Source organism: Tenrec ecaudatus, chromosome 4 (assembly GCF_050624435.1).
Source record: "Tenrec ecaudatus isolate mTenEca1 chromosome 4, mTenEca1.hap1, whole genome shotgun sequence".
Classification (NCBI taxonomy): domain Eukaryota; kingdom Metazoa; phylum Chordata; class Mammalia; order Afrosoricida; family Tenrecidae; genus Tenrec; species Tenrec ecaudatus.
In genome coordinates, this window is record NC_134533.1 from 195,243,746 (window position 1) to 195,255,956 (window position 12,211).

The window sequence follows — 12,211 nt, forward strand, 5'->3', positions numbered from 1 at the left end:
TGCCTGTTTTCGTAATGGCCTGTAGCGTTTTCACGTGTGCTGGGCTTGATGCTAGTCCAGACGCATCCGTTTTCAATACGTCAAATCTAGTTATGAGAGAGTCTCTAAATACGGATGGGCTATAAGAAAGGTCATAGTCTGGCCCTCACGGACTTGTTTTAAATTTCTTCAGCGTCAGTCTGAACTTGCATATGGAAAAATGGTGGTCTGTTCCAGAGTCGGCCTGTGGCCTTGTTCTGATGATACTCAGCTTCTCTCGTCTCTATTGATTCCTGTGTATTCCGCTGGGCAACGCCCATGTGCATAATCGTCACTGATGTTGGTGAAATAAAATCCCAATAAGCAGTTACGTGGCTTTGCCAAATGCTCTCATGGCTTCTCTGGTGGTGTTTCTCCCTCTCAGGCATATTTTCCAAATAACGATGCTTCCCCTCCCCCACCCCAACTGTTGCATTTCAAGCACCAGTAGTTTAAATGCATCTTTTGAGTGCATGTTTGATCAATATCAGACTGCAGAAATTGTTAAAAAGCTTCAATTTTCTCGATTTTGGCACTAGTAGTCAGTGTATAAATGTGAATGGTAGTGAAATGAACAGATCTTCCTTGTAGGCGTACGGATGTTATCACATACAATATTGTACGTCAAGATAGATTTTGAAAAATTCTTTTTGACAATGAATGTAATGCCGTTCCTCTTCAATTTGTTTTTCCCAACATAGTAAACCATGATTGTCTGATTCAAAACGGCCAATACCAGTCTATTCTGCTCGCTAATGTGTAAGATATGTATCTTCAAGCATTCTATTTCATGTCTGACAACTTCAAATTTTCCTGCATTCATATGTCCTACATTCTACATTCTGATTATTAAGGAAAGTTTATAGATAGTTCTTCTCATTTTGAGTCATGCCACATCAGCAAATGCAAGGCCCCAAAGCTTTCCTCTAACCACGCCATCAAGGTCACCTCTTCCCAGCTATAGTTTGAGTGCGTTCCAACCTCAGGGGCTCACTGCATCTCAGATAATGCTCTGCTGCTATTTATAAGGTTTCCACGCTAAGAAGCACGTTGTCAGGTGCGCCTTCGCTGTCAGCGTTAGCCTGGAAGCCCCACTGAAACCTGCCCACCACAGGTGATCCTGCTGCTACTTGAAATACTGGTGGCACAGCTGCCAGCCTCACAGCGACACGGGAGCCGCCACGCTATGCGAAACTGACAGATGCGCGGCGGTAAGTGTTTAGTTAAAAAGACAGCTGTGAAAGAGCATATAGTGTATGGTTCTATTTATATGAAACATCAAGAAGAGGCAAGTCTATAAAGACAAAGTTAGACCAGTGGTTGTCTAACGGCGAGAAGGGTAAAAGCGAGGGATGCGCTGAATTGTACACCATAAATGAGTCCATTCCAGGACATATGCATTGCATGTCGACAGAGCTGTCTGAAAGAAAGAAATGCAAATAAAGGATAAAGAGAGGTAACACATACTCTTTCACGCACTGGCAGTGGCAAGCCAAATAGGCTGGTGTGGCTTTCCCAGGGTCTAACATCTCACTGTTTCTTTCTTTCTTTTCTTCCTTGTGCAGTGTAGAACTCCTACTTTCAAGTTTTCATTAAGTCTGTCCCACAAGAACCTTTTATTAGGGATTCTCAGAATTGCAACACATTTAGTCACTTATCAAGGAAAGAAAAACAGAAACTTTTGGGTCACCAGAAAGTCTCATCCCCATCTGCAGGGCCCGCAACATCCCATGAAGCTGTCTGTCAGCCATCCACGAGGCGGAAGGGACATTCCCTCAATTCTGGGTGTAGCCCAGCCTTGCGTGCGAAGAGCCAGAGGTTTCCACTGATTGGGTCCTCACTCTTTAGAGATGTTCTCCTCTGAGCTATATGGTCCTGAAACTCTACTTGATATTTCTTAGATTGCTAAACAAGCAAAAAGCCAGTTATGGATAGGAACATGCTCCAGAAAAGGCCCTAGCCTATTTTTGATTATTTCCAATACAGTCATTTCCACAAGTACTTTAATTTCCCTTTAATTTTAGACCAGATATATATTTTTTACAACAGACCATAGTTAACCTTCTTGAACAGGTTGCTCTCCAGTAAGAGATGGGGTTCACAGCAATGTGGCTCTGCCTGAGAAATCAGTGAATGGCGATGAGCTGTAGTTCTGCATCTTTACCTGAACTCTAGCACCCTCTGCTGATACAGTGGTGGTAAAGACGATTCACTCAGGTAGGTGACTGCACTGCTTCTTTACCAAGAAAAAAGCTATCTTCAGAAAAAAAGGATTCCTTTATTAAACGACACAGCAGAATTCAAGTGAAAAACCCTCTCTGAATTAATTTGGGGAAATGTGCATAATACATATTTGATATACTTCCAAGAAAGAATTAAGCTTGAACACATATGCTCGATATTGCTCGCTCTCTCTCTCTCCCTCCCTCCCTCCCCCTCCCCCCTCTCTCTCTCTGACATTTTTGGTGCCCAGAACTGTGAGGTCCATAGTGAAGCAGACACAACCATACAAAACAGTGCTGTTCTGCCCCAGTGCCCAGCAGACATGAAAACTGGTTGGGTGATGTTATACTATGTGATTCAACAGGCTCGAATCCTTTGCTACAATGCGCAGAGCCTCTCATTCAATTGTGCAAACTCTATACAGAGCAGCTGCTTATCATATGCAGACACCGTAAAAGCCATAGATGCAAAGCCATACAAAGATGCAAGTACATGTTAGTTTCTGCTCTAAAGGAGCGCAGTCTAATGGGAGGGAAATTAGCAGATCAATGCAATTCCATGGTCAGGATAAAACCTGCTGAAAGCAGGGAGGGCAAGAGCAACCAGCTCTTTTCAGCTGATTCTGACTCACGGAGATGTCAGGGGTGTCAGAGTAGAATTCTACTTCCTGGGGTTGCCAATGGCTGGTATTTCAGACGTCGATCACCAGGCCTTTCTGAAGTGCCTCTGGGTGAGCCCAACACCCCAACCTTTCTGTTAGAAGCCACGAGCCATTGTGCTGCCCAGGGGCTGCTGCTTCTAACGTCACAGGATTTGAGAAAGACTTCACAGAGGAGATAGAAGACTCAGAGGACTCACCAGGTAAGCTGTGGAAGAGGACATACCTGAAGCATGACACTAAAGAATGCCAATGCTTTCTAAGGGAAGGGATGAGTCAGGGCCGTGTCCAAGCCCTAGAGGCTGGTTACTGCTCACAGTGTAGAGTCTTTCTTATTTCTCTAATCCTGCTCCTCTTAGTACAAACACAGGAGAGGCCAAGCATTAAAATTTATATTATCATCTTTTAAAAAAAATGCTTTTTCTTTTTCAGCTTTTTATTGTGAATGAGGTAAAGGAGCAGGTCATTTTTATCAAACTCCCCGATGCCTTGCCCTATTCCCATCTCTTCTTACTAGATGTTGTCCTCCCCTTCACCCACGTTAACAACCGTCTGTCTACCCTCCAGCCTGGGACTTCCCCTTCCCTCCCTTCTCACCCACTCTTGGCACCCATCCGCCTGTGTGTCTAGTGAGAAACTTGCTCTACTTGTTCTCCTTTTATATCTCACACAGTGTGCATCCTTTGGTGACTGACTCGTCTCTCACTGAGTCTAACGTTCTCCAGGTTCATCCCTGCCACGGGACATTGGACACATTCAGCATTATTCTTTAGCACTGCGTAGCCGTCCACTGTGTGCATGTACTGAAGTCTACTTCTCCAGTCTTCCACTGTAGGCATTTAGGTTGCTTTGTCGTCTTGCAACCTACATGGTGTTGTGATGCACGTGGGTGTGGATAAATCTATTCGGGTTGTGGCTCTTATTTCTTCAGGGTCTATACCAAGCAGTGGGAGTGCTGGGTCTATTTCCATTTGCACTCCCACCTTGTGTCAAAAATCGCAGTGAGGGGAAGTTCGGTAAATCTCCATGTAGACTCACTCACTGCTGCCACAGAGTCAGCCGCACAGGAGAGTAGAACTCCCTCCTAGGGTTTCTGAGGCTATGGATCTCTGCGGGCGCAGATGGCCTCACTGCCTGTCCAGCAGTGGCTGGTGGTTGTGAAGTGTTGACCTTTGGGTTGGCAGTGCAACTCATAACCCACCACACCACCAGCACCGCTTTATTTCCAGTTTCTTGAAGAAGCACCACGCTGCTTTCCACAGGGCTGACACAGTCCCATTGGCGGGGTCTGTGGGTTCCAATCCCGCCACTCTCTCTCCAGCATGCCGTGTTTTCTGTGTGTGTTTTAACTCTGCTATCAGTGCTAAGGGGTAAGGTGGTCTCTTCGTCATTGTTTTTATTTGTGTCTCTTGACTAGCTAAGGATGGTGAGTATTTCTTCTTGTGTTTGTGGCCACCTGAAAGGCGTCTTTGGTGAACTGTCTGTCCGTGTCCTCTGCCCACCGCTGAATTGGATTTTCTGTCTTTTTTTGTTGAGGCGTTTTCAGTTTTACGTAGACTAATTTAGACTGCTCTCTTGTTTGATATGCCATTGCCAATGTTTTCGTTCCGGACCGAGACGTCTGATTTCGTTCTTCTGGTGAAGGCTTATGTTTAGGAGGTCTCAGCCATCAACATTGTCTTCTGCTGTGAGCGATTTTCATTATGTTTGATAGTTTAGGTCCTGTTTTAGGCCCCTCGGCTTGTCCCTAGTTTCCCATCGGCGACCTTTATAGTTCTAAGGTTTTCATTTAGGTCTTTAACGCATCTTGAGTTCATTTTTGTAGATGGGGTGAGGTTTGGGAGCTGGTTCGTTCCTCTGCAAATGGAACTCCGGTTTTGCCAGCACCACTTGTTGAAATGTTGTCATTATCTTCTGCAAAACCCTTAAATCCAAGGGTTTCTTTGCCTGGTCTGCGAACGTATTCTGGCTTTGCTTACCTGACCTTTCCAGAGAGGGGCTGCCTCTCTTTAAATCACAGCTTACCGTGCCCGGGAGCTGACCAAGGAGTGAAAAGTAGAAGTTGTCCACAGGCCTTAGGAGCACAGAGAAACTGAGTGAAATCCTTACCAACAATAACAAAAACTAGTAATACTAATACCAGGCACTGTTCTTGTTCTAAAACTACATATGCCAAGAGATATGCCAAGACACAGAGGACTATGACTAATCTCACTGTTGGTAGGTGCCGTCAAGTTCGTTCCGACTCTCGCAGCAACCCTGCGTGCATCGGAAGAAAACACTGCCCGGTCCTGCAGGCCCATCACAGTCATCGCTACGTTAGAGGGCATGGTGGCAGCCTTGGAGCTGACCTATCCCGCTGGAGGAGCTCCTCTTTTAGCTGATGAAGATGTCCTTCTTCCTGAGAACATGCCCGAAGGACAGGAGGCTATGACTCACCATCTTGCTTGTAAGCAGCATTCTGGTTGTACTTTTTCCAATACCCGCTTGTTCTTTTGGAAGTCAAAAGTATATTCAATTATTTTTCATGAAAACCATAATTCAAATGCATCAACTCTTTGGTCTTCCTTATTATCGTCCAGGTCCAGGATGTGTATGAAGTGATAGAAAATACCTTGGCTTGAGTCAGGTGTATCTTAATCCTCAAAGTGACTTCTTTGCTTTAGCTAACACTTTAAATTCACCTTTTGCAGCTATCCACAATGCAGTATATCATTGGAAGCTTGAGTCCTGCTTTCATGGGCACTGGCTGTGACCCAGGAGGACTGAACTCCCTGACAACGCCAATATTTCCTGCATCTGTCATGCTGCTGTCTGTTGGGGTGGTTGTGTGAGGATGTGGGCTTTCTGGACCCTGGGTAACAGGCCACACTGAAGACAGTGGTCAGTCTGTGATCCTCGCCAGTGCTCCCGGCCCTTTCCGCAGCCAAGGTTGTGTCACTTGCATATGGCAGGGGGTTAATAAGCCTTCCTCCAATCCTGACACCATCGTCTTCTTCGTACAGTCGAGCTTCCTCAATTATTTGCTCAGCATGAGATTGAATAAGTATGGGGAAAGTATACAAGCCTCCAAAACACCTTCCTGACTTTAAACCATTCAGTATTTCCATGTTCTGTTTGCATAAGTGCCTCTAGGTCTAATTACAGGTTCCGCTTGAGCGCAATCAAGTGTTCTAGAATTCCCAGTCTTCCCAATGGCATCCATAATTTGTAATGATCCACACAGTCAAATGCTTTTACACACTCAATAAAACACAGATACATTTATCTATCTATCTATCTATCTATCTATCTATCTATCTATCTATCTATATATATATCTTTCTGGTATTCTCTACTTGCAGTCAAGAGCTACCTGATATCAGCAATTATATCCTTTATTCCAAATCCCCTTCTGACTCTGGCTTGAGTTTCTGCCACCTCCCTGTTTTTGTTTAACTGCAGCCGCTTTTAAAATATTTTCAGTGAAACTTTACCCAAGTGTGATGTTAAATGACACCATTCCAAAACTTCTGCTTTCCATGCCCACATAAAAGATGTGAGACCCAGAGACATGAGGAACTGCCCACATCCGAGCTAGGAGGCAGAAAGCAAGCACCCACTGCCCAGGCTGTCTCTCTCTGGAGCACTGGGCTACGTGGTCTCTCTCTCAGGATGCCCACTACCAGAGTAGGCATAGCCATTCCAGAAGGCAGGCAAGTGAGTTCCACACTGAAACGGGAAACTCAGTGTGGTCACACACCATATGGAGACTGTTGGTGGAACCGCCAGGCCTGTGGGGGAATGTCGATATTTCTGCCATGAGGGAGGAGGTTTGGTCCACCAAGTGCTAACTGTGGACCTACTGCTAAGAGGAGCCCAAGAGGAGTTAGCCTAGCTCCTGTGAGAATCGTCTTTGAAGGAGTTTCCTCTTTCGGCCTTTCTGTCTGAATTGGGTTACTTTGAGTTCTTCTCGTGAGTTTCCCGGTACAGGGAACAGTCCCTTCTGCAGGCCCAGGGCCAACGCAGCACAGGAAGAGTGGTGGAGGCCTGCCTCTGCTCTATACTGAAAGTGTCACTATGGGGCTTGGTGGCCACAATTCCAGCTAGTCTCACAGTGCGATCTTTTGATGGGTTTGAACTTGGGCTTCACCCTCAGAGCTGTGTGGGTGTCAGAGATGACCACTTGCCAAGAGTTCAGAGTCAGGGGACCCTGGCCCGATATCCCACCCCAAAGATCAGCCCAACAGCAGTGCCCTCCTTTGTCTCCAGAAGAGCTCCCTGCTGGCCGCGCTGACTGCACATACTCAGCCGCAGCGACTTGGCTCTCTTCCCCAGAGTGCCACACGTTGGCTACTACTGAGCTGATGATCCAAGAGGGTCCAAAGCACACGCCATCCTAGCCAACAGCCCTGAAGGGCAGACACCCTGAAGGTGAACAGGTTGAGGCAAAGCAGCCAGTGCTGACCCCCTACTTCCATCCAAGTCTGCCCTTTGAATCAGGAGTCCATGAGGCTTGTACTAACCCAAGCCTAGCATCAGTGAAACGACCAATCCCTTTGACTATTCTGAGAATCTAAATATCAACCTTGCTGAATTTGACCTTGCAAATCACTGTGGGACCCTGTTTCTACACGATAACATCCTTCTCTTGGGTGATTTGCACACACACGTGGGAGGCGGCACTGCAAGCAATGCACACAATATCTCTAATCAGAAAACCAGGATCGGAGTCTTGGCACAATTCAAAACTGAAGGCGCAGGAACAATGCTTTGAGCAGGACATAAATACTTCCACAGAAGGGACAAAGGGAGAAAGAGATCACTTCAATTAAAGTTCCCACTTTTAAGTTGTCCTAACTGCCAAACACTTTTGAAGGGTAAATCTATAGCCTACCCCGAAGACACCCCCTACCCAGCATGCACGCATTTAATATGTATCACCGAACATGTGCGAAGATTGCAGCAAATTGCCGCACCAAAGCAAATTATTGCAATCAGCATCTTGTTTTCTAGTTCTAAATTCAAAGACAAACTATTAACACAAGGCTGCTAACTCTCGCTATTATCACACTTCCTCCTTCTAACAAAACCACATTTCCAGATGGACTGCCAAAATTAGGCAAGTGACTCCGAAGAACTACTATCAAGATTGACATGCCAGAAATTCGTTTAGAAATGAATGCTTTATTTACATAAAGGACACCCACACCCAAACACACCTATCCTACGGAAACACAGTTGCTTTATTTACAATTCAACTTGAATTACCGCTCAGGGAGGCCATTGGGAGGAACACTGGGACAGCTGGGCTGTTATCCTGTCAGCATACTAATTCCTTCTCAGAGTCGGGGAGGCCAGACTTAGGATTTGTGTGCCTGTGTGGGCTGGGCCTGGCTGGGGGAATCCTAATGGTAAATTTAGCCAACATATTTCAACTCAACGCAGACAAGGTATGAGGGATGCAGGGAAGTTAGCGATGGTGGTAAATGAAATGGGAACCCAGCCGAGAGAGTGCATGGTCGGCTCCTCCGGAAGGACACGACGGTTCTTCTTTGCAGACGGCTTTGTTTGCTCTGCTTGGCATAACGAAGACGGATTTGTAAGAGCGTATGAATCTCCGGCAGCACATAACTCTTAGGCAGATCACACATTATTACAGTGCATTCTATTAGCAACCATTCCTGCAGAACGTCATTATTAGAGCTGTCAGTTCCATGGACCAGAACGAGCTGCTTTGTTTGAATGAGGAAACCCAAGGCAGCAATTTTCACATCTGACAGGGCGGGCGGCTGGCTCCAGATCAAGGTGTGTGCTGAAGCCAGGGAAGAGATGATTAGTCCGCACTCCCAGGAAGACTGCTCCTGAATGGAAACGGACTGCCACTCCTCTACCTCCTCGTAAACGGCTGACCACAAAAGTCCCTTCCCGACGGAAGAGCATAATCCCCCGTCAGGTGACCCCTTCTGGATCCCAAGGCGCGGCAAACAGAAGAGCCACTTACCACTGGCCAGCTTTAAAGGAAAAGTCTTTCTCGGCAACAAGCAGGCGGAGTAGCTTCACTGAGGGCGACTCGTCTGCAGCTCCACACACCTTAGCGGTCGACACAACCTGAAAAGCAGAACAGGGTTGCCGCTAAGGTTAGTGTGCACACAGCGCCGGGGACACGCCGTGACGTGCCGCTCGGTCTACAAAGACGTGGGCTTTGAAACCAAGAGCACCAGACTGGGCTGTGAAATGCTGCCTACCCCCAAGCGAACCGTTTCCACTAGTATCCTTTTATTCTGCAGAGCGGACTCATCTCTCAAAGAGAGGAAGGAGAGCGTGCATTTGTGCGTGTCTGTGAAGTGCCTCGCCCTGGGCCCCGCACCCAGGGAAGCAGCCCTTGTGGCTCGTGCAGGCCCATGAGCAGCCCTTGCCGCTGCCTATATGCTACATCTGTGCCCGCAACAGGAGGCCCTCTGCCTGGTCCAAGTCCCTGACACCTCCCGCTCCTTCTCAGCCCTGGGCCATTCCAGAGTAACTGTGTGTCTGCGCGCTCTCATAATCAAGAACAAATTGGGCTTGTGTTTTTTTAATGTCTTGTTTATAGACTCTATTTTTTTCTAGCAATTCATTTTTGATGGCATTTTACAGTCCACAACATCAAAACAAGAGTCTTTCCCAGGCATCCTCAAACCACGGCCCGTGGGCCACATGCGGCCCGCCAAGGACATTTATCAGGCCCACCGGGTGTTTTTGCCCCGTTTTGTTTTTGACTTCAAAATAAGATGTGTGCAGTGTGCACAGAAATTTGTTCATAGTTGTTTTTATAAACTATAGTCCGGGTCTGAGGGACAGTGAACTATTTAAGAAGTTTGACAGACAGTTGAAACAGTACTGTTGTCAATCGGTCTCAGGTTACTGGAAAGCCCCAATAGGGACACTCCTTGACCAAGTGCCATCTCCCCAGAAGTTCTGTTCGGTTCTATAGGGTGGCCTGAGCCAGGGTAACCTTGGTGGGGTGGGACTGATTGGTTTGGAGGGGTCACTCAGCATCGTTCAAGTTCAACACGTCTCTGCTCCCTCATTCTTTCCTCCACCTTTGGGTTTCCCTTCCTTTTCCAGGACCGGATATCTCCACAGGAGGGCAAGGTGGCACGCCTCTTCAAACCAGAAGCATTGGAAACATGGCCACTCCCCTCAGAGGTGTCAGTAATGTTCACCAAAGGGTGCCTTGGGCATCTGTCAAGGCCAATGCACCTTCCCATCTAATGGCTGGTACTTCCCTGCCCTTTTCTTCAATAGGATGATGTCAAATCAAACCACCGGGGCAGGCCTCAAAATCCATTGTGGGGAGTTATTCATGAGTACAAGAACGGGAAAAAAAAACTTCTAAAAGTTACTGTGGTGATGAATGCACTCCTTTTAGTACATTAATCCATTTAATTCACATGCTACATGAATTACATGTCAATAAAACTGTCGAGATTTTTTTAAAAAGAAATACTATGGACAATTTTATTCTATGAGTTGGAATTAGCTCATGGCAATAAGTGGGTGTTAGTGGCTGGGTTTTATTATTCACATTATCACTATATAGGAATATATAGAAAATCCCTATTTTAAAAAACCCACAGCCACCATATATATAATATATATACCAGAGCCAAAGTCTATGTATATATCAAATGCCTATCTAAAAAACCACAGCCAAAGTCAATTGCCATTGAGTTGATTCCAACTCACAGCAACTCTACAGGGTGCAGTAGAAATAACTGCTCTCCAAGGTTTCCAAGGCTGTTAATCTTTCCAGAAGCACACTTCCAGACACATTCATCCATTTTCCTGCTGAGCGGACAGTGGGTTCAAACCACCAACCTTTCAGTTAGCAGTTGAGTGCTTAATCACTATGCTCCCTTTAGGAAGACTGATGACAAATTGTTAATTCCTTTTGTTACAATATACTACTGACAAGGTAAATAATATTTTATAAAGCTAAAATATTTCATTTCAAAATACTATGGTCTCATTGTATGAACTATGCGCCAGGATATAAGCATATGTTTTGTCCGTTTTTTGCTTGTTTGTTTTGGCTTTTGCTTTGGGTGGGGGCTTGGGTTTGTGTATGGGTTTGTTGCATTTTATGAGCATTTTAGTGACATCGATCTTAAAATCATATCAAAGCAGAAATAAAGGGTTTAGGAGTTTGGATTAAAAAAAAAATCCACTGAAAAATTCTCACTATCCTTGGCAGTTGCCCTAGGCTCAAAACATAAAGGTTTCAAAAGTTCATGGAATCCTGCCAGGATCTTTTAATTCCACTTTTCCATGAATCTCTTGAAGCTCTCTTGTACTTCCTAAAATGCTCTCCCTCTCTCCTCCTCAAAGCCCCGTCCTTCCCCTGCTCTGTTCAGATCCCATCTTCCGGTCTCCTGAGGGCAAATGGGGAGATTTCCCATGACTCTCTACTGGAACTCTTGGCCCCATTCCTGCCCACCCTCCCTGACAGACGGCCCCCTCAGCCTCCACCAAGCCTCTCTTTCATGTTCAGCTGTCCTTTCCAGTGCCTCCTGCTTCATCAGACACAATGTGCAAGGGCACGTGCTCATCCGAATGTGACTCGGGAATAAAAGAAACAAAAACAGTGTAAGGTAGCTGTTGATAGCGCATGTTCCGTAGCCAAACTGTTTGATCCTGGCTCCACCACGTGATAGTTTTCTTTGTGACTCTGGACAAGTTACCTAGCCTCCTTAAGCTACAAAATGAGACAAACACCTATACTTCACAGGAAGATGGAGCACATTACAGCATTGGTAGTTAGAAGTGATATAGTTAGTATGCATTACATGCTGTACTTCATCATTATGTATGTTACTCATCAGGACTCTGCCGCGCCAGGCACTATTTAGGTGAATTACTATGTGGAATGTGCAGTGCGATGGTCTTGTACGACATATATACCCTATCAATGAGTTTGCTAGAAAACTTAAAAGTCTTAAAATGTTGGCCTAAGCCAAACGCTGAATGGAGAGGTCTTCTCTTGCCTCTCCAACTTGGACCCTCTTTTCTACGACGTCCAGCTTTCTCTGCCTAATTTCTGAGTTTTAGTTTTCGCTGTACTGCATCCCCGCCATCAGCCGCAAATCTCAAGCATTCCAAAGGCTATTATCTCCCACGCTAACACCCCATCATTACTCCTCTCTCAGTCACAGGCTCCTATCTTCCCTCCCTATGAGTGACAGCAGCCAAAGTCTGATGAGCATTTATTTCAGCTCTCTAGTAGGCACTGTGATAAATGTCTTATGTGAAGGAATTCATTCAATTGTTATGAATAATCATATCACAGCCCCC

The 12,211-nt window shown here is 45.9% G+C and overlaps 1 protein-coding gene across 1 annotated transcript in view; it reads right to left on the reverse strand.

Moving 5' to 3' along the window:
• OXNAD1 (oxidoreductase NAD binding domain containing 1) overlaps positions 1-12,211 on the reverse strand; it is a 43,697-nt gene that overhangs the window by 12,377 nt on the left and 19,109 nt on the right. The window contains exon 6 of the mRNA XM_075547893.1: positions 8,883-8,989. Within this exon, the coding sequence (XP_075404008.1) occupies positions 8,883-8,989 (107 nt within the window). The remainder of the gene's footprint in view (positions 1-8,882; positions 8,990-12,211) is intronic.